The following is a 22,249-nucleotide window of genomic DNA, read 5'->3' as shown; positions in this document are numbered from 1 at the left end:
TAGAAAAAATTACATTTTGGTTTATCTGATACATGTTTAAACATTCTAATGAAAACAGTGAAGTAAATTTGTATCTAGCATTTTCAGTACACCGAAGTACATACAGTATTGGGAATTCGGGTGCGCACCCACCATCATTTCTTGGCCTTTAATTTTAAGGGTCCAAATTCCCCATATGCGCTTATGCGTTAATAGCTCTGCATTTGATGTGCTAAGGACAAACATTTACAGTGTCATATATGTCAAAACAAGGTTATCAATGCCAAATGCAACCGTGTCAAATCTGTTGTCAGCACTGAAATAGGGACAGGAGTAGAGACAAGAATGCAGCTAAAGATTTGCCAAAAGATTTAGAGTGATTATGCAACTAGCCAAATAGTAAATTAATTACTGGAAACATTACAAAAAGCTCAGAAAATGTGTCAGAAATATACACTGAATAGAATTGTATTACCACAAGCAGATGTAGAAAATGGACTGGGAGTGAAAGTAGATTTTTGCTGTGGCAAAGCAATTAAAAAAAATTATAAAATCATGGAGCAGCTAGAGAAGTTATACCATATTTACAATGCACTGGTCAGACCATACTTGAAGTGCTACATTCAATTCTGGTCAGAACACTAAACAAAAAAAATACATACATGGATTGTGGTGAAAAGTAAATTTAAATGAAATATCAAGAAGAACTTTACTCAGTGATAAATATTTCTAAAATAGTTAGCCAGACAAGATAGTCGAATACATTTCTGACTTTCAAAATACTGCTGAATACTAAGATGGGTAAGTTAAGAGTATTGGAGGAATTAAGTTTCAATAAGGCCAAATGGACTTTTCAAATCCTTACATTTTATTCAAATGAACTCCATTAAAAAAGTCACTTGCCCAGTCAGTAAACATTCTCTTAACATTTTTCTACATGAATACATACAGTTTTCGCCGCACAGCACTGCCCCCCCCCAGTCATCAAGATCCACGACGTGGCCCTGGACAACGCGGACCACTTCCCTTATCTAAGGAGCCTCCAATCAACAAGAGCAGGCACTGACGACGAGATCCAACACTGCCTCCAGTGCGCCAGTGCAGCCTTCGGCCGCCTGAGGAAGAGGGTTTGAAGACCAGGCCCTCAAAACTGCCAAGCTCATGGTCTACAGGGTTGTAGTAATACCAGCCCTCCCATATGGCTCAGAAACATGGACCATGTACAGTAGACACCTCAAGTCGCTGGAGAAATACCACCAACGGCGTCTCCGCAAGATCCTCCAAATCCCTTGAGACGACAGACGTACCAACGTTAACATCCTCGACCAGGCCAACATCTCCAGCATTGAAGCACTGACCACACTTGATCAGCTCCGCTGGGCAGGGCACATCATTCACATGCCAGACACGAGACTCCCAAAGCAAGCGCTCTACTCCGAACTCCTTCATGGCAAACGAGCCAAAGATAGATAGCGGAAACGTTACAAGGACACCCTCAAAGCCTCTCTGATAAAGTGTGACATCCCCACTGACACCTGGGAATCCCTGGCCAAAGACCGCCCTAAGTGGAGGAAATGCATCCGGAAGGGTACTGAGCTCCGAGTCTCGTCGCCGAGAGCACGCAGAAATCAAGGACAGGCAGTGGAAAGAGCGTGCGGCAAACCAGTCCCATTCACCCCTTCCCTCAACGACTATTTGTCCCACCTGTGACAGAGACTGTGGTTCTCGTATTGGACTGTACAGCCACCTAAGAACTCATGTTAAGAGTGGAAGCAAGTCTTCCTTGATTCCGAGGGACTGCCTATGAAAAATGACACACAGTTTGTGTTATATATGTGGACTTGTATTTACTCTGTACAGCCACCAGAGGGCTCATCCCCCGGAGTCCCAAAGGATCCCATAATCCCTTGGGAGCACAGGTACCTAAGAAGGCTTCACAGGTTGGAGAGGCACTCTGGAGACCTGCAATAAAAGACTACGGTCACACTTTACTTTGAGCTCAGTGTTCAGTCTGACTCTTTCTCCACACACAATAGTTTGCAATTCTGAAAATGCTATTTTAGCCATTAGATGTTAGTGCAATGCAGTATACTCTATCAGTGCAAAAAATTTTTGACAGATTTTTGAACGATAAGGGAGTGAAGGGTTATGGGGAGCGGGCAGGAAAGTGGAACTGAGCCCAAGATCAAATCATCCATGATGTTATTAAATGGCGGAGCAGACTCGAGAGGCCAAATGGCCTACTCCTGCTCCTATTTCTTATGTTCTTATTACATTGGACCAAAAGGATTTACAAGATTTGTCATTAGTTCATATTCATTAAAAATAATTAAATAATTTAACAGGGTTCAATACATTCAGATGTTATCATTCGCACGTAGGATCTGTTTTTAGGACTGATTGAGGCTGCTTTGTACTCCATTTAGAGAGGTTTGAGCAATGCTCCTTCCCAACGTGTAGGTCTCATGCAACTAGTGTAGAGTGACTATATTTTCTAAACCGAATTCAGGGACACATGGGATAGGAGCATAGCAAAGTAACAAGGACGGAAAATGTAGGTTGCACAGTATAGCGAGTCAATTTTTTTTTTACCAGCCTATATTTTAACAATTGCACATATGTATTACAAATGCAAAACAAATATGCATATAATTACCACGGATGTGATGTCACCCTATGGAAGCGCATTCAGACCCCCCCACCCCCAGTGACCTCGATCCTCCCATCTGCCCCATGACTGAAGTCACAGCTGACTGCCCCCCAGTGTCTAGGTCTAGCCTGCGCACTCCTCCCCTTCCCCCCCCCCCTTCTCCCCACCGCCTCTCACCCCTCCCTCCCTCTCACCCCTCTCTCTCCCTCCCCCCCCCTCTCTCTCCCTCCCTCCCCCTCTCCCCCCCTTGAGTATAGGAGCAGGGAGGTCTTACTGCAGTTGTACAGGGCCTGGGTGAGGCCTCACCTGTCTCCTAATCTGAGGAAGGACGTTTTTGCTATTCAGGGAGTGCAACGAAAGTTCACCAGACTGTTTCCCGGGATGGCCGGACTGACATATGAGGAGATACTGGATCAACGGGGTCTTTATACATTGGAGTTTCGAAGGATGAGAGGGGATCTCATAGAAACATACAAGATTCTGAAGGGACGGGACAGGATACATGCGGGTAGATTGTTCCCGATGTTGGGGAAGTCCAGAACCAGGGGACACAGTCTTAGGATAAGGGGTAGGCCATTTAGGACTGAGATGAGGAGAAACTTCTTCACTCAGAGTTGTTAACCTGTGGAATTCCCTGCCGCAGAGAGTTGTTGATGCCAGTTCATTGGATATATTCAAGAGGGAGTTAGATATGGCCCTTACGGCTAAAGGGATCAAGGGATATGGAGAGAAAGCGGGAAAGGGGTACTGAGGGAATGATCAGCCATGATCTTATTGAATGGTGGTGTAGGCTCGAAGGGCCGAATGGTCTACTCCTGCACCTATTTTCTATAATTACCCATTTTCTCTCTCCCTCCTTTTTTAAACAGTGGTGTTACATTAGCTACCCTCCAGTCCATAAGAACTGATTCAGAGTCGACAGACTGTTGGAAAATGATCACCAATGCATCCACTATTTCTAGGACCACTTCCTTAAGTACTCTGGGATGCAGACTATTAGGCCCCAGGGATTTATCAGCCTTCAATCCCATCAATTTCCCTAACATAATTTCCTTCGTGAAGACAGAACCAAAGTATTTGTTCAACTGGTCTGCCATTTCTTTGTTCACCATTATAAATTCACCTGAATCTGACTGCAAGGGACCTACGTTTGTCTTCACTAATCTTTTTCTCTTCACATATCTATAGAAGCTTTTGCAGTCAGCTTTTATGTTCCCGGCAAGCTTCCTCTCATACACTATTTCTCCCCCTCCTAATTAAACCCTTTGTCCTCTTCTGCTGAATTCTAAATTTCTCCCAGTCCTCAGGTTTGCTGCTTTTTCTGGCCAATTTATATGCGTCTTCCTTGGATTTAACACTATCCTTAATTTCCCTTGTTAGCCACGGTTGAGCCACCTTCCCCATTTTATTTTTACTCCAGACAGGGATGTACAATTGTTGAAGTTCATCCATGTGATCTTTAAATGTTTGCCATTGCCTATCCACTGTCAACCCTTTAAGTATCATTTGCCAGTCTATTCTAGCCAATTCACGTCTCATACCATCGAAGTTACCTTTCCTTAAGTTCAGGACCCAAGTCTCTGAATTAACTGTGTCACTCTCCATCTTAATAAAGAATTCTACCATATTATGGTCACTCTTCCCCAAGGGGCTTCGCACAACAAGATTGCTAATTAGTCCTTTCTCATTACACATCACCCAGTCTAGGATGGCCAGCCCTTTAGTTGGTTCCTCGACATATTGGTCTCGAAAACCATCCCTCATACACTCCAGGAAATCCTCCTCCACCGTATTGCTACCAGTTTGGTTAGCCCAATCTATATGTAGATTAAAGTCACCCATGATAACTGCTGTACCTTTATTGCACGCATCCCCAATTTCTTGTTTCATGTTGTCCTCAACCTCACTACTACTGTTTGGTGGTCTGTACACAACTCCCACTAGCGTTTTCTGCCCTTTGGTATTCCGCTGCTCCCCCCCATACAGATTCCACATCATCCAAGCTAATGTCCTTCCTTACTATTGCGTTAATTTCCTCTTTAACCAGCAACGATACTCCACCTCCTTTTCCTTTCTGTCTATCCTTCCTGAATATTGAACCCCCGTGGATGTTGAGTTCCCAGCCTTGGTCACCCTGGAGCCATGTCTCCGTGATGCCAATTATATCATATTCATTAATTGCTGTGCAGTTAATTCGTCCACCTTATTACGAATACTCCTCGCACTGAGGCACAGGGCCTTCAGGCTTGTCTTTTTAACACACTTTGCTCCCTTTAGAATTTTGCTGTAATGTGGCCCTTTTAGAATTTTTGCCTTGGGTTTCTCTGCCTTCCACTTTTTTTTCTTTTTTCTATCTTTTGCTTCTGATGTTAAAGGGACAATACCTGAGTAAGACTTTTTTTTACAAAAAGACAAACTACAACATTTCATCAACAGGTGAATGAGCAATAATTGAACCATGCAAATTGCAGATGGTTATTTGATCTGTTCCCCTCCCCCACTCATAACACAGCATCTACTAGTGGCAACACAAATTCAAAGATCACAGTATGAGATTGTCAACAGTTTTTCTCTTGAAAGAGCACAAGAAATTAGTCCTGGAGAGATTCTGAACACAGTCACACATTGTGAAGTTTACTGCAGGCAGTTGATGGTTAAACTAGTAATTGTTTATGCAACGTTGTGATCAGCAAAAAGACAAACCTCTACAGCTTCCATTTCATCTTCTGTAGGAGCTGCAAGCACAGCAAATCCTGATTACAGCCAAAACAAATTAAGCAAATTACTTCAGTAAGACCGCCAGTGTAGCTATGCCCAATTAAATGCAAGTAAGGCCCCACACTATGGAATTTCCTGCATAAGCCTATCCACCTCCCTCTCCTCTTAAGTCCCTCCTTAAAACACATATTTGGGCACCCCTCCTTTTAGCTACTTCTTTGGCTCAGCATCCATCAGTTTCTGATTCCATGTCTGTGATGCACTTTGGGATGTTTTTCTACATTAAAAGGCACTATACGAGAGCAAGTTCATATTGATTATGTCAATTACCATCATCCTTAGATGCAAAGTTGTGCTGGAGGACTCTGTTTAAAAAGGCAGAAAGGAATAAATCAGGTAACAATACACTAGTTAGCTTAACATTGATAATGGGCAAGCTTTTAGAGGTTATATGGAGTAAGATTAGCAAAGGCAAGTCCGACAAATTTAATGGTGTTTTTTGAAGAAAGAGTCAGCATTGATAAAGGAAACGCTATGGATGTTGTATATATGTATTTTTAAAAGACATTGATAATGTGCCACATAGAAGGCCTGTTGATAAATAAAGGCACAGATTAAAAGAGTATGTGGTACGATCGATAGGAAGTTGGTTAAAAGCACTCTGCACTGGGCTGGTTCTGATCTGCTGCTGAATGATCTTCACAATATTCACGGTGCAACCCCAGTAGAATATTGTGCAGCTTCAACATGACAGCCTCAAATTTGTACTCTACTGATTTGGCAATACAGCTCAGCATTGTTTTTTGATTGCTCTTTTGCAATGCCAGACCTGGTCAGTGTGGAGTCTACTGTCATCCCTAACCTCTTTCCTCACTCTCAGTGGGGATTTTTAAATGGATGACCTTTCGTCACAGACTCCCCAACCAGAGGAAACAGGCCTTTCTCGATATACCTTTATCAAAATCTATCACTTTAAAACCTTTTATTAAATTGCCTCTTAGCCTTCTCTGTCTCTAGTTATCTTCTTTAGTTATGCTAAACTTGCATTGAACCTTGCTTAGACCACACTTGAAATACTGTGTACAATTCTGGTCACCATATTATAAAAAAGATATAAAGGCACTGAAGAGGGTGCAGAGAAGATTTACAAGGATGTTATCAGAAATGCGAGGGTATACACATCAGGAAATGATCAACAGGCTGGGTATCTTCGCTTGAAAAAAGGCTGAGGGGTGACCTAATAGAGGTATTTAAAATTATGAAAGGTTTAATAGATTTAAGGCTGAGATACACAGATTTTTGAGCGATAAGGGAGTAAAGGGTTATGGGGAGTGGGCAGGGAAGTGGAGCCCATGATCAAATCAGCCATGATCTTATTGAATGGCGGAGCAGGCTCGAGGGAACAAATGGGCTACTCGAGCTCCTATTTCTTATGTTCTTAGATAGAGAGAGAGAGAGCATTTCCACTTGCGAGGAAGAGCAAAACTAGAGGCCATCAATATAAGACAATCGCCAAGAAATCAAATAGGAAATTCAGATAAAACCTCTTTACCCAGAAAGTGGTGAGAATGTGGAACTCGCTACCACAGGGAGCAGTTGAGGTAAATAGTATAGATACATTTAAGAAGAGACTACATAAGCACAAGAGGGAAATAGGAATAAGGGGTTATGCTGTTAGATGAGGAAAGATGGGAGGAGGCTTGAGTGGAGCATAATCTCAGTGGAAATAATCTCAGTAGTTCAAGTCAATCTTCTATGAGTCACAGCTTTAGTTTTGCCCTTCTTTCCAGCCCATGGTGTGAGGAGGAGGGGAGGGAGAAAGAGAAAGATCATAGAAAAAAAACCAAAAACCAGGTAAGGTCATGGACCTGAAAGGTTAACTCTGTTTCTATCTCCACAGCGTGTTTTCCAGCATTTTGTGTTTTTATTCCAGATTTCAGCATCTGCAGTATTTTATTTCAGTTTCACTGTGGTACAGGTACACAGTTTGCAAAAAATACTTTAATCCACGATTTAAATTGGCATCGAGCAAAAAGGAAACAGAAATTAAATAGGCAATGGCTCCATATGACTCATTATGAAATATTCTTAATTAAATTAGCATGTAAATTAATTTTTTTGTGCCAATAGATCTCCCTCAAAATTAGTCTAGTACACACTTGTGACCCCAAGAAAAGAATTAAAGTTGGAAATTCTTGCATCAATTTTAGCCAGATGACATGTTTCTACCATCGTTGCAATGCCATGGTTTGTTTGTATTTAAGTGCCATAGGAGATATTAGGAAATTTTCCTATAATTCTAAAAATATTTCAAGAAATATGAAAATGCACTTCACTAAAATTTCAATCAAAATCCCCAAAGCAATACGAGTTTGAATACCCTTAGGAACCTGTGCCCAACCACTCATTATTTTGTAATAAAAAAAAAGAGGAATATATATTACTGCATGGTCACAATTCTAAATGTTATAAAATGTTACTTTGGGTGCTGTTATAAGTGTGCATTGAAGTAAAAAATAATTTAGGAGCCTTGTTCTGATTGGAGTCTGATGTTTGCTAAAGTGGTGTGATAGCCCTTCATGTGGCCATCTCACACTGAGTTTGTACCAAGTGAATTAACAATTATCCACCCAAAGAGTTCTGGGCCAACATCCAAGCATATATATGCAAAGCTACTTTTTGTCACTCATCTCAATGTGGCCTCGGTATAACATGGGTGCCAATTACACATCATACTGCTCTGAGACCAGTAGCTGAAATACAAGCGAAACCCAACAATGTCTTTGGGAACTACTGGTTAGAAGCAACTTGGAAGCAGAGTGTTTATGTAGAACTCTCCATCATGCAACATCTGGGATTGGAATAGTGGATTGTGGGTAGCACTTCCATTCATATCATAGCAAGGAATTTCGACACAGAATTATTGCTCCCAGTCTGCCTTTGATTAGCAGTATTAAAGCAGAGACACAACAATGGATAAAAGACACATGATAAAGCAGGCATGTCTTCCTTTAGGATTATAGAATAATTCAATGGAAAAGATTGCAGACGACAAAGTAGAGAACACCAATGAACAGATGGCAACTGTGTTTGTAATTTAAAACAATGGATAAATGACATAAGGATGTACGTTACAAGTTTACGGTAATCTACATTCAGGTGTTATAAAGATGGATCAACACCGCTCCCTCTTCTCACCACCCTTATTTAAAATAATGTAGTCTTACCCCTCTGTTTTGGAAAGACCTCCAAAGGATGCTGCAATTAATCAGACACATTAGAATCAAAAAATGTAAATAAGTAGATAATAAATGAATCAAAGTCAAATCTTGGAGACCTAAAACATTTTCATTACCTTCATGATCGGCCTAGCTTTCTTGTCAAACAAACCAGATGGGAAAAGGTATCTGATAGCTCTCTGGAACAAAGATGATAAATAAATGAATGCTCACAGTATTATAAAAAAATCTTTGTGTAAATACACGAGTGTCAGTTTTGCATGAACTGACATAAATAATTCTTTTAAGCACCCTTCCCCTCAAGTTAGAGATTATTTAATGTCTTAACATCTGACTGAAGTCCTCAATGTTAACACAATCACATTACTTGCTCATCACCATTGATATGGGAGCAAAGATTTTACGTCTTTAAAAAGAAAAATCATAGAAGCAGAAGGGATTATGCCACCAAAATAAAAACAATTTTGAAACATAGCCACTTGGGCAAAGTACTGGAGGCCACAGGTACCTGTGATACTATACCCTAACATGACCCACCTTTCAGGAGAGGAACAGTTAGGAGATAAAGATTAGAGCAAACATTGCTTATAGGTGCATAAACAATTTATGTGCAGTTTGGGGCACCCCATTATAAAAAGGGCATTGAAGCCACAGAGAACTTACACTGACCATAAAAATAAGATAGTCACTAATAAATCCAATGAGGAATTCAGGAGAAACATCATTACTCGGAGAGTGGTGAGAATGTGGAATTCACTATCACATGGTTGAGGCGAATAGCATAGATCCATTTAAGGGGAAGCTAGATAGGTACATGTGGGAGAAAGGAATAGAAGAATATGTCGATCGGGTGAGATGTGGTAAATAGAGTGAGAGGAGGTTCATGTGGAGTGTAAACACTGGCATGGCCTGTGTTTGTGCTGTAAATTCTATGCCAATGTCCAAATCATCTATATAATCTATATAGAGGTGCAACTTCCCGAATCCAGAATTGTGACAACCAGAATTGTCCAAAAACCTGACATTTTGCACATCCCAGATGGAGTTGTCCGGAATTATTGTCCGACAAAAGGAACATTTTTGAGGCGGCCAAGATGGTGACATTAGGCAGCAAGGGACGAAGAAAGAGGTAAAAAGCGCAGCGCTGGGGGGCGGCTTTGAATCATCGAGGTATAGAGATGAGCGAGTGATGGAAATTCAGCACCTCGCCCACCCTCTGTGCGGCACGCACTCATCCAGGGACCCGCTCATCGATGACCAGCCACCGGGCTCACTGACCCTATCTGGAGGGATTGAGCAATCACTGGGGTCAGGAATCCTTCCCCTTGGATCTGGATAGCCCTGAGCACCAGTGCAAGTGGCGAGATCAAAAATCCGGCAAAACCAAAAATCCGGCACGGATTCAGTTGAGGATTCCAGATTTCAGACTTGTTTTTCTTGTCTGAAATCCAGAAAAAATGGCATGGATTCGGTCGAGGATTCTGGATTTCAGACTATTGATTTTCTTGTCTGAAATCCGGAAAAACCCCAAATCCGGCACGGACTCAGTCCCGAGGATTACGGATTTCAGACGTTGTACCTGTATGTATATAATAGAGTCTATTTCTAATTTGTCCACAATTACAATTAGACTAACTGGTCTATAGTTATCTGCTTTATTATTTCCTACCTTATTGAACAAGGTGTTATATTGGCTACCCTCCAGTTCTATTGCACAATTTGCATATTTAAGGTAATATATTAGCATGGATAGAGGATTGGCTAACGAATAGAAAACAGAGGGTAGGGATAAATGGTTCATTCTTGGGTTGGCAATCAGTAACCAGTGGGGTGCTGCAGGGATCAATGCTGGGACCCCAACTATTTACAATCTAGATTAATGACTTGGAGGAAGGGACCGAGTGTAACGTAGCCAAGTTTGCCGACGACACAAAGATGGGAGGAAATGCAATGTGTGAAGAGAACATTAAAAAAATCTGCAAAAGGACATAGACAGGCTAAGTGAGTGGGCAAAAATTTGGCAGATAGAGTATAATGTTGGAAAGTGTGAGGTCATGCACTTTGGCAGAAAAAAAAATCAAAGAGCAAGTTATTATTTAAAGGGAGAAAGATTGCAAAGTGCCGCAGTACAGCAGGACCTGGGGGTACTTGAGCATGAAACACAAAAGGTTAGTCTGCAGGTCCAGCAAGTGATCAGGAAGGCCAATGGAATCTTGGCTTTTATTGTAAAGGGGATGGAGTATAAAAGCAGGGAAGTCTTGCTACAGTTGTACAGGGTATTGGTGAGGCCGCATCTGGAATACTGCGTGCAGTTTTGGGTTCCATAGTTACGAAAGGATATACTTGCTTTGGAGGCAGTTCAGAGAAGGTTCACAAGGTTGATTCCAGAGATGAGGGGGTTGACTTATGCGGAAAGGTTGAGTAGATTGGGCCTTTACTCATTGGAATTCAGAAGAATGAGAGGTGATCTTATCGAAACGTATAAGATTATGAGGGGGTTTGACAAAGTGGATGCAGAGAAGATGTTTCCATAGATCGGGGAGACTAGAACTAGAGGACATAATCTTAGAATAAGGGGCCGCCCATTTAAAACTGAGATGAGGAGAAACTTCTTCTCTGAGGGTTGGGGATCTGTGGAATTCATTGCCTCAGAAAACTGTGGAAGCTGGGACATTGAATACATTTAAGACGGAAATAGACAGTTTCTTAAACAATAAGGGAATAAGGGGTAAGGGGTTATGGAGAGCAGGCAGGGAAGTGGACTTGAGTCCATGATCGGATCAGCCATGTTCGTATTAAATGGCGGAGCAGGCTCGAGGGGCCGTATGGCCTACTCCTGCTCCTATTTCTTATGTTCTTATGAAAACATAGGACTAGCGGTTCTGCTATCTCCTCTCTTACTTTTTTCAATAGTCTGGTGACTTATCTTGTATATTTCTAAACTATCTGCAGATCTCATCTCGGCCTCATAACCACTGTTTGACAGCCTCTAATGGGCACAAAGAATTTCTTAATTCGATTCATAAGGATTCTGTCTTAACACAACCCCCTCGCACATTCCTATGCTCCAGCGCTGTGATAGAATCCTTTACTAACACTACCACTCACCATCATTTTCTCCTCCCTATAGATCCTGAAAATGTTGCATTAAGTTTCCACTCCTGAACAACTTAAGCCACATTAGAGCATCAACACCATATCCTTCCATAGTTATTAATGCTTCTTGCTCTCCAATTTTGTTTTAAATGTTTTGGGCATTTATATATAACTCAATCCCGATTCCAATTTTTTGAATTTTGAAATTAAACATCCTTCTTCTGTTTTCCTCATTTCATTCTTTGATATTGTTTGCCTTGTCCTCAACCCGATTTTTTTCTTTCACTGTCTCACTGCCTCCTTTGCTTTTCTCCTCTGATGATATTTTATCACTATTTGTTTCAGCTAAATCTCCTGGGGCCGATTTTCACCTGCTCCTTTAGGCACTAAAAAGCCTCCGAGGTGGCCAAGATGGGGTCTTGAGCTGCAACGCCTGTTTAACATGCATTTTAGCACAAGATGGCATCTTGGTAAAGTGGTTGAAGCGTGGTAGAAACGGCAGCCTGAGGAATCGTTAAGGGGTTGATTGCCACTTAAATTGCTTGGCAGCACTCATTAATGAGACGGCACGGCATTTTGGTGGATAACGCTTGACCTGATGCCCTCTCCTAATAGCGACCAGCTAATTGGGAGTAAACATGTCGCTGCTGAGGATTGCGAGCATTGTTTAAATGCATATCACCTTTTACTATTCATTTGCTGCTAGTGGTTTGAAGAGGACTTTTGAAACACATTAAAAAAAAATGTGCCAAAAAGTCTCCCTAAAGAGTTCAACACTTTATCAACCTTTATTCTGGAAATTCTCTGAGGACTTCACCTAAAAGAGTAAGTGCTGTGCTGCTCTACTTTATGGGAGTCACCGAGAGAAAAAGAGAATGCTTGGACATGGTCATCTTGCTGGAGGTCCCCCTTGGTCTGCAGGCAGAATGAGAGGAGGACACGAGGCCAGGTAGAGCAGCACTAGCTGCTGCAACAGAGGGAGAGAGGAGATACCTTCTCTTTCCCTTGTGGGTAAAGGCCATCTCTCTGGACCTCCTCCACGAGGACCTCCAATGCCACATACGAGAACCTGTGCGCCATCTCCCTCGGTCCCGGAGCCATCTTGAAATCTGTCGCTGCGTGTCAGCCAGTGCACTCCACACCTTCACTGCAAGTGGGTGCATGGAGTGCACATACACTGCTCCACGAAAATTGCTTCTAGTCAGCGCTGGAGTGCTAAACCTGCAGGTGTCTGTTCTAGCACTTCCAGGTAAGTTCAATATATGGTAATCAGCAATTAGGCCCAAAATTGAATGCTAAAAGCAGACTTTCAAACAGGCGTGTCGTATTACCACAGCACCCATTTAGCACCAGTTTTCATCCTTCCATCAAAATAACACCCCTAACTTCTATTCCAACATTATTAATGCAGATTTCTCTTTACTCAAATGTACACTTTCCCATCCATTACAAAATTAATTTAAACCCTCCCACTGCTCTATTTACCCTCTATGCGAAAATGTTGGCACTTCTTAGATTCAAATGAAGACCTTTCATTGTTCCAGAACTTGCTGCAATGGCCCAATAATGTGAACCCTTCCCTCTTAGTCCAGCCTTGCAGCCACATTAACAATTATAATTTTCCTCTTCTACTATGTGTGCGGGAAGTGTGTCCAGCTGCAGCTCCTGACAGACTGCATGATGGCACTAGAGCTGCGGATGGACTCACTCTGGAGCATGCGCGATGCTGAGAATGTAGTGAATAGCACATTTAGTGAGTTGGTCGCACCGCAGGTAAGGGCGAGGACAGATAGGGAATGGGTGACCAAGAGACAAGGCAAGAGCAGAAAGGTAGTGCAGGAGTCCCCTCCGATCATCTCCCTCCAAAACAGATATACCGTTTTGGTACTGTTGGGGGAGATGACTTACCAGTGGAAGGCACCAGCAGCCAGGTTCATGGCACCGTGGGTGGCTCTGCTGCACAGAAGGGTGGGAAAAAGAGTGGGAGAGCTATAGTGATAGGGGACTCTATTGTAAGGGGAATAGATAGGAGTTTCTGCGGCTGCAACAGAGATTCCAGGATGGTATGTTGCCTCCCTGGTGCAAGGGTCAAGGATGTCTCGGAGCGGCTGCAGAGCATTCTGGAGAGGGAGGGTGAACAGCCAGTTGTCGTGGTACATGTAGGTACCAACGATATAGGTAAGAAGCGGGAAGAGGTCCTACAAGCTGAATTTAGGGAGCTAGGAGTTAAATTTAAAAGTAGGACCTCAACGGTAGTAATCTCTGGATTGCTACCAGTGCCTGGTGCTAATCAGAGTAGAGGGAGCATGATAGTTAGAATAAATACGTGGCTTCAGCAGTGGTGTAAGAGGGAGGGATTCAAATTCCTGGGACACTGGAACCGGTTCTGGGGGCAGTGGGACCTGTACAAAAGGGACGGTTTGCACTTGGGCAGGACTGGAACTGATGTCCTGGAGGAAACATTTGCTAATGCAGTTCGGGAGTGTTTAAACTAATATGGCAGGGGGATGAGAACCTATGCAGTGAGACAGGGCGAAGTAATATGCAGTCAGAAACAGATGGTAGAAAGGTAAAAAGCAATAATGGAAGGCCGAGTAAACAAAGGCAAGAAACAAAAAGGGCCACACTACATCATAATTCTAAAAGGACAAAGGCTGTTAAAAAAACAAGCCTGAAGGCTTTGTGTCTTAATGCAAGGAGTATCCGTAATAAGGTGGATGAATTAACTGTGCAAATAGATGTTAACAGATATGATGTGATTGGGATTACAGAGACGTGGCTCCAGGATGATCAGGACTGGGAACTCAACATCCAAGGGTATTCAACATTCAGGAAGGATAGAATAAAAGGAAAAGGTGGTGGGGTAGCATTGCTGGTTAAAGAGGAGATTAATGCAATAGTTAGGAAGGACATTAGCTTGGATGATGTGGAATCTATATGGGTAGAGCTGCAGAACACCAAAGGGCAAAAAACATTAGTGAGAGTTGTGTACAGACCTCCAAACAGTAGTAGAAATGTTGGGGAGGGCATCAAACAGGAAATTAGGGGTGCATGCAATAAAGGTGCAGCAGTTATCATGGGTGACTTTAATATGCATATAGATTGGGTGAACCAAACTGGAAGCAATACGGTGGAGGAGGATTTCCTGGAGTGCATAAGGGATGGTTTTCTAGACCAATATGTCGAGGAACCAACTAGGAGGGAGGCCATCTTAGACTGGGTGTTCTGTAATGAGAGAGGATTAATTAGCAATCTCGTTGTGCGAGGCCCCTTGGGGAAGAGCGACCATAATATGGTGGAATGCTACATTAGGATGGAGAATGAAACAGTTAATTCAGAGACCATGGTCCAGAACTTAAAGAAGGGTAACTTTGAAGGTATGAGGCGTGAATTGGCTAGGATAGATTGGCGAATGATACTTAAGGGGTTGACAATGGATGGGCAATGGCAGACATTTAGAGACCGCATGGATGAACAACAAGAATTGTACATCCCTGCCTGGCATAAAAATAAAAAAGGGAAGCTGGCTCAACCGTGGCTATCAAGGGAAATCAGGGATAGTATTAAAGCCAAGGAAGTGGCATGCAAATTGGCCAGACATAGCAGCGAACCCGGGGACTGGGAGAAATTTAGAACTCAGCAGAGGAGGACAAAGGGCTTGATTAGGGCACGGAAAAGAGAGTACGAGAGGAAGCTTGCAGGGAACATTAAGACGGACTGCAAAAGCTTCTATAGATATGTAAAGAGAAAAAGGTTAGTAAAGACAAACGTAGGTCCCCTGCAGTCAGAATCAGGGGAAGTCATAACGGAAAACAAAGAAATGGCAGACCAATTGAACAAGTACTTCGGTTCGGTATTCACTAAGGAGGACACAAACAACCTTCCGGATATAAAAGGGGTCAGAGGGTCCAGTAAGAAGGAGGAACTGAGGGAAATCCTTATTAGTCGGGAAATTGTGTTGGGGAAATTGATGGGATTGAAGGCCGATAAATCCCCAGGGCCTGATGGACTGCATCCCAGAGTACTTGAGGAGGTGTCCTTAGAAATAGCGGATGCATTGACAGTCATTTTCCAACATTCCATAGACTCTGGATCAGTTCCTATGGAGTGGAGGGTAGCCAATGTAACCCCACTTTTTAAAAAAGGAGGGAGGGAGAGAGAGAAAACAGGGAATTATAGACCAGTCAGCCTGACATCGGTAGTGGGTAAAACGATGGAATCAATTAAGGATGTCATAGCAGCGCATTTGGAAAAAGGTGACATAATAAGTCCAAGTCAGCATGGATTTGTGAAAGGGAAATCATGCTTGACAAATCTTTTGGAATTTTTTGAGGGCGTTTCCAGTAGAGTGGACAAAGGAGAACCAGTTGATGTGGTGTATTTGGACTTTCAGAAGGCTTTCGACAAGGTCCCACACAAGAGATTAATGTGCAAAGTTAAAGCACATGGGATTGGGGGCAGTGTGCTGACACGGATTGAGAACTGGTTGGCAGACAGGAAGCAAAGAGTAGAAGTAAATGGGTACTTTTCAGAATGACAAGGTTCTGTGCTGGGGCCGCAGCTGTTTACATTAGACGAGGGGATTAAATGTAGTATCTCCAAATTTGCAGATGACACTAAGTTGGGTGGCAGTGAGAGCTGCGAGGAGGATGCTATGAGGCTGCAGAGTGACTTGGATAGGTTAGGTGAGTGGGCAAATGCGTGGCAGATGAAGTATAATGTGGATAAATGTGAGGTTATCCACTTTGGTGGTAAAAACAGAGACACAGACTATTATCTGAATGGTGACAGATTAGGAAAAGTGGAGGTGCAACGAGACCTGGGTGTCATGGTACATCAGTCATTGAAGGTTGGCATGCAGGTACAGCAGGCAGTTAAGAAAGCAAATGGCATGTTGGCCTTCATAGCGAGGGGATTTGAGTACAGGGGCAAGGAGGTGTTACTACAGTTGTACAGGGCCTTAGTGAGGCCACACCTGGAGTATTGTGTACAGTTTTGGTCTCCTAACTTGAGGAAAGACATTCTTGCTATTGAGAGAGTGCAGCGAAGGTTCACCAGACTGATTCCCGGCATGGCGGGACTGACATATCAAGAAAGATTGGATCAACTGGGCTTGTATTCACTGGAGTTCAGAAGAATGAGAGGGTATCTCATAGAATTTTAAATGTTTCTGACAGGTTTAGAAAGGTTAGATGCAGTAAGAATGTTCCCAATGTTGGGGAAGTCCATCCACAGTCTAAGGATAAGGAGTAAGCCATTTAGGACCGCGATGAGGAGAAACTTCTTCACCCAGAGAGTGGTGAAGCTGTGGAATTCTCTACCACAGAAAGTTGTTGAGGCCAATTCACTAAATATATTCAAAAAGGAGTTAGGTGTAGTCCTTACTACTAGGGGGATCAAAGGGTTTGATGAGAAAGCAGGAATGGGGTACTGAAGTTGCATGTTCAGCCATGAACTCATTGAATGGCGGTGCAGGCTCGAAGGGCCGAATGGCCTACTCCTGCACCTATTTTCTATTCTATGTTTCTATGTTAACGTGTCTAGTGTGTGGAGCAGGAATCAGTCTAGAGAATACCCTCTTTTCGGTCTCGTTTTCTTTGAGCTCCCACTGCAAGACCTGAAACATACTTTTATCTCGGTCATATGCTGCTCTGCAGATGGTCACTTCTCTCCTTCTACATAGCTCTATGGCCTGAAGGGTCTAGTACCACTTCTTGGGTGACCACATTCTGGATAATACCATCCAGAAACCCCTCATCCTCTCTGATGCTGTCGAGTGTGGCTAATTGCTCAAGCACAGCAATCCTGTGCTCCAGAGACTTCATTTTCCGATAATCTAACAAGAACCAAACTCCACTTAGTCACTTCACACAATTATTAATTATAAAAAAAAAATTATTCTCCACTGCACTTCAAGGCTGAAACTCATACCTTTCTGCACTTTCATAATCACCGAGCATCTTGCTGCTTGAGTACTTCACTAAACCCCCTTGTGCATACAGATTATCCCCCACAGTAACTCCCAGTGTATGGCAGAAAGATTGAAATCTTACAATTATAACTAAAGTCTTAGCATTAATCTGTTTTTATAATGTCCTGCAGCAGAATAGCCACCTTTTTATTTTGGAGTGGCCTGCACATATTTTCACTACTAACATTTGCCCATTTCTATCTTCTATATTTACCTGAAGACATTCAATTTCAATTCCCAATCCGGTTTTTCAGCAACATATAAACCTTCCCTGACAAACAGTGTCACCCCCCCTCCTCTTTCTTATTTTCCTTTTCTCTCCTTCATGAAGCACATATACTCCTGCAGATTTATTTGTTCCTCACTTCCTTTATCGAGGTTTCAGTGAATCCTACATCTATTGGCTATTTACTATTCCTTCCCCCAATTTCCTAACTTAAATCCTTGTCAACTGTTTTATTTATACTAGCAGCAAATCTGAATGCGTCTCCTTGGTGGTAAAACATTATCCCCAGTAGTTGTCTCAGTGGGCCAATAATTTGAACCCTTCACCCTACACCATGTGTTGATCCAGAAATCTGCCTCTCAATATAAAACTTGACAGTATGAATTGCAAAATACTTTGTTACTTTATCACAAAAACTGTTTCAAAAGTAACACTGAGAATCAAGGACTGTATTGTCTTTATCGGATTTATTTTTGCTTCTACAAAAATTTCCATCTTATAATCAATTCAAATTATTAATTCTAGCCTGAACTCAGATCAGAAGTATACAGTAATATCCCTACTATAACCCATTATAAAAAGGTAAATTGTCCTGTATATTTTCCCATATATTTCAATTCGCAAGTTTAAGTTTCAGTTCATAGAAAGTCTATAAAAGCTGACTTGTGTTAGTGTGAGTAAACAGTAATGGGAAGATGCTGAATGATTAAGAATCTGTTAAATCACTGCTATGCACAGGATGAGGAATTGCTCAAAAATATATGGACAGGCTTACAGGTTTGACATTCAAACCCATCTTCGACATTCAAACCCATCTTCTTTTGCCCTATCCACATCATGTGGAATGCAGAAGAGAACATTTGAGCTGTAATAAATTGGTAAAGAAAGACAGACTTGGATTTATATAGCTGTAGTGCTTTTCGCGACCAACGGACATCTCAAGTGCTTTACAGCCAATGAAGTACTTTTGGAATGTAGTCACTGTTGTAATGTGAGAATAAATTGGTCTATTCATTTATTCTGCAAACTATTGACAGAATTATGCTATCAACATATAAAAGAGCGAGTTGATGTGCAATTAGATTAACATGTATTGTTTTTTAGGAATGAAGTACTGAAAATTAAATGGAGGAAAGTGTATGCTTGTGTTGAGAAATGGGATAAACAACTCAGGAATTCAATATAGAGCATTTTAGAGCACTGGATCTTTGCATGTGACTAAGGAATCAGGTTATCTGGAATTTACCATCAGCAATATTGAAATTTTATTATTGCAACTTTCACCACACAATGCTGAAATAGCAGGCCATGTAAAAAAATAAGCTTGTCCCAAATAATGTGTTACAGGATATTATGAAAACTGTAATGCTGTGCTCTTTACAAACATATGAGTTGAAGTTTAGATATTATTTGTTTCATCATCTGGTGGAACTCTCCAAACAGTTGTAATTATAATCTAAGAAATCAGATTCAATCATTGACTTCCCAAGGCATAGCAAGTTTGCATCACATCACCATCCATTCTGACAAAGATCCTATCAAGAGATAGTAACTGTAAAAAAAGTTGGCTTCAACCTTGCATTGTGTCAAATTTCACATCAGTCTGGGCAGGATAGCAATGACGATCTTAAGTCTAAATTATTCTCAGGATGTGTGCTCGGGTACCAATCCCCATCAAAGATGTCAAGCAGATGAGCTGATACCAGGCTGGGGAGGGGAAAACCAAGATTAACCTGGAGTGATTTCACCCTTCCTAAACTGAAGGGGGAAAAAAAAAACAACATTTGGTGCACACCTCCTACCTTTAACTTCCTACATCCTTGGGTGATCTAGGCAGGAATATCTCACTCAGTGGCAACTATTTGGGGATGGAGGAAATCTGTGTGTTCTTTTTTCATAACAGCACATCTATATTAATATGCATTGCGACTAATATGCTATGTAACCAAGCCATCACCTGTGAACCAACCCTTTATTTAAAGTCCAAAAGCATTTTTGACTGTTGAAACATACAGTAATATTTACCACATTATGATGCATTTTCAGTTTGGTGTGGCATTGGCACCAAGCAATTTTGGTTTTGCATGGACTCCACATTTGGATAGTGTAAATTAGGTGGAGAGTCCTGATCTGACTCCAAAATGAAGAAGAGTAATACTCCCCTCTCTGGAAAGTCTCACTCCACTTTGCGTTATATCAGGTTGGGCACACCTTAAATCCAGGCTGTGCTTGCACTATAACTGCAGCATTGGTGCAAAGCAGTCTGACACCACAGGTAAGGTGTAAATGTACTCTTAATGAGAAACCTAATCAATGTACTTCCTAATTTTACAAAATAAAGTTACTGCTTTATGCAATACATTTTTTGTCTCAAACTTAGCACATTAAAGCCCCAGATTATCACACATTAGACTAATAAAAAATCACATATGCTTCTCCCCATAAAATGTCACATTATTTTTTTTTGTATTAAAGCTATTTTGGAAACGCTGATCCACAAGATTTCTATACGGTCGTTGCTATTCCTTTTGAATTCAACAATTTACAGATTGTACCTTCTTTGAGGACTATAGAAGGAAACATAATTTGATAACAGAAATTCCATTATAACCCAGCACTAACCCAATTTTGTGTTCATTTATAAATCGGATTTCTAAAGTTTAATTTAGCTAGCAAAATCCAGGCAAAGTGCCAAGTTGACAATGCCTAAGTAGGCATCATTTCACCTGTTTTAGTGACAGTGAATTGAATATGACTGTACCATTGACTTGGGAAAAGCAGCAGGTCATGTTGGCCTTCTCTATCAATTAGTTATCCTGCCTGGGCAGTGAAAATGTAGCTATTTACTTAATCAATGACTCAACCAAATGTCATTTCTACTGATTCGCTTATAAATTAATAGCAAGACCAGCTAATGTGCAGGTGCTAATTTATTTAAACTGTTCTCAGCAGATTCTTGCAGCTCCATAATCAACATCTGGCACTTAATGTTAGTTGTCAATTTCACTTAGACACGCTTGTCTTAACAACTTTATTTATTATAAATGAGTAGAAATCATAATATGTCATGAATAATTGTATAATGGATGAAATAGGCAAAGTAAATCAATTAGAAAAAAAAACATACAAGTGTATTTAAAGACAAGTTCAATAGAGTTGTTCAGATTAGCAGTTTCAAATTATTTTCTCATTTTGAAAGTACTTTTTAAAATATCTTCTACTGCAGTGTATCATATATACCTACGTTAAAGCAAACTCCCTTATTTACAGCCAAGTAATGCAAATTAAAGAGACAGCTTTTACTGGGAGAAGTACCCTTACTTCAAGCAGCAGGAAATTTCTATGCTCCAAGGAGCTGCGTCATCACTCACTATGTTCCCTCCAGTGTAGAAAATTTGAGGTGCTGTATGGAACAGCACACCAGTGTTGTGGAAAGTGAAGCTGGAGACTAGTGCAGCAGAATGCAGTAAAGTATTAAACTTGCAGGTGGGGAGCACTTTTTACACAAAGTATTTGTCATCTACCCTATCCTTCTCTTTAAAATCTGTTTTTTTGTAGTAAACAAACTTTTGTAAATGTCAGTCCACAAGGTCTACATGATCGTTACTGACTTTGTAAGCAATTATTAATGATAAACCGCTGCCATCGGACTGATTGCTTCAAAAAAATGTAAACAATTTACCAATTCTGTCTTTACTGACATCAGAACAAATAAATTCATAATAATCCATTATAGTCCAACACTAATCCAATTTTGTGTCCATTTATAAATTGGACTTAAAAAGTTAAATTTAGCTTAGTTCATTCAGATAGGCTTGCTTTAAAATGAAGGAAAACATGCAAGACTAGAAATTATTTGCATTGTACTTGCCAATTGTCCTCATGCTGTGGGGTGAATCTCCCTATCTCTTGGGTTCAACACTTGCTACTGGACTTGTGATGCTGTGACTAAACAGAGCTCACTCTACTCAACATACATTGCAAATATATAAGACCAAGGCTCAGCGACAGCTACAATTGGTGATACAAAAAATATATACTGCAATGCTGGGAATCAAAACAGAAAATGCTGGAAAGACTCAGCAAGTCACAGCACAGCATCTGTGGAGAGAGACAAGTTAGCGTGCCAGGCATAACTCTGCGTCAGAGCAGGGCCTGATTTGCTGAGATTTTCCAGCATTTTTACAATTTTTAATAAATCGTACTTCTTACATATTTCCTATTGTTTTAAGCAAGTACGAGAAAGTACCACCCCACCTACAATCCTTAGCTTTTATAATGGCATACAAGATGACCTCCATCACTTTAAATCCCATATATGAACGTATGCATTACTTTGACGCACACCAAAATACACTTTGATCATTCCT

At 41.3% G+C, this 22,249-nt stretch overlaps 1 protein-coding gene across 1 annotated transcript in view; it reads right to left on the bottom strand.

Annotated features, from left to right (window-relative positions):
* mrps9 (mitochondrial ribosomal protein S9) overlaps nucleotides 1-22,249 on the bottom strand; it is a 140,443-nt gene that overhangs the window by 90,602 nt on the left and 27,592 nt on the right. Inside the window, exons 3-4 of the mRNA XM_070891495.1 lie at nucleotides 8,703-8,765; nucleotides 8,575-8,605 (exon numbers count right to left, since the gene is read on the bottom strand). Of these exons, the coding sequence (XP_070747596.1) occupies nucleotides 8,575-8,605; nucleotides 8,703-8,765 (94 nt within the window). The remainder of the gene's footprint in view (nucleotides 1-8,574; nucleotides 8,606-8,702; nucleotides 8,766-22,249) is intronic.

The sequence above is a fragment of the Pristiophorus japonicus genome, chromosome 10 (genome assembly GCF_044704955.1).
Source record: "Pristiophorus japonicus isolate sPriJap1 chromosome 10, sPriJap1.hap1, whole genome shotgun sequence".
Classification (NCBI taxonomy): domain Eukaryota; kingdom Metazoa; phylum Chordata; class Chondrichthyes; family Pristiophoridae; genus Pristiophorus; species Pristiophorus japonicus.
This window is presented reverse-complemented; position numbering and strand designations above follow the sequence as displayed.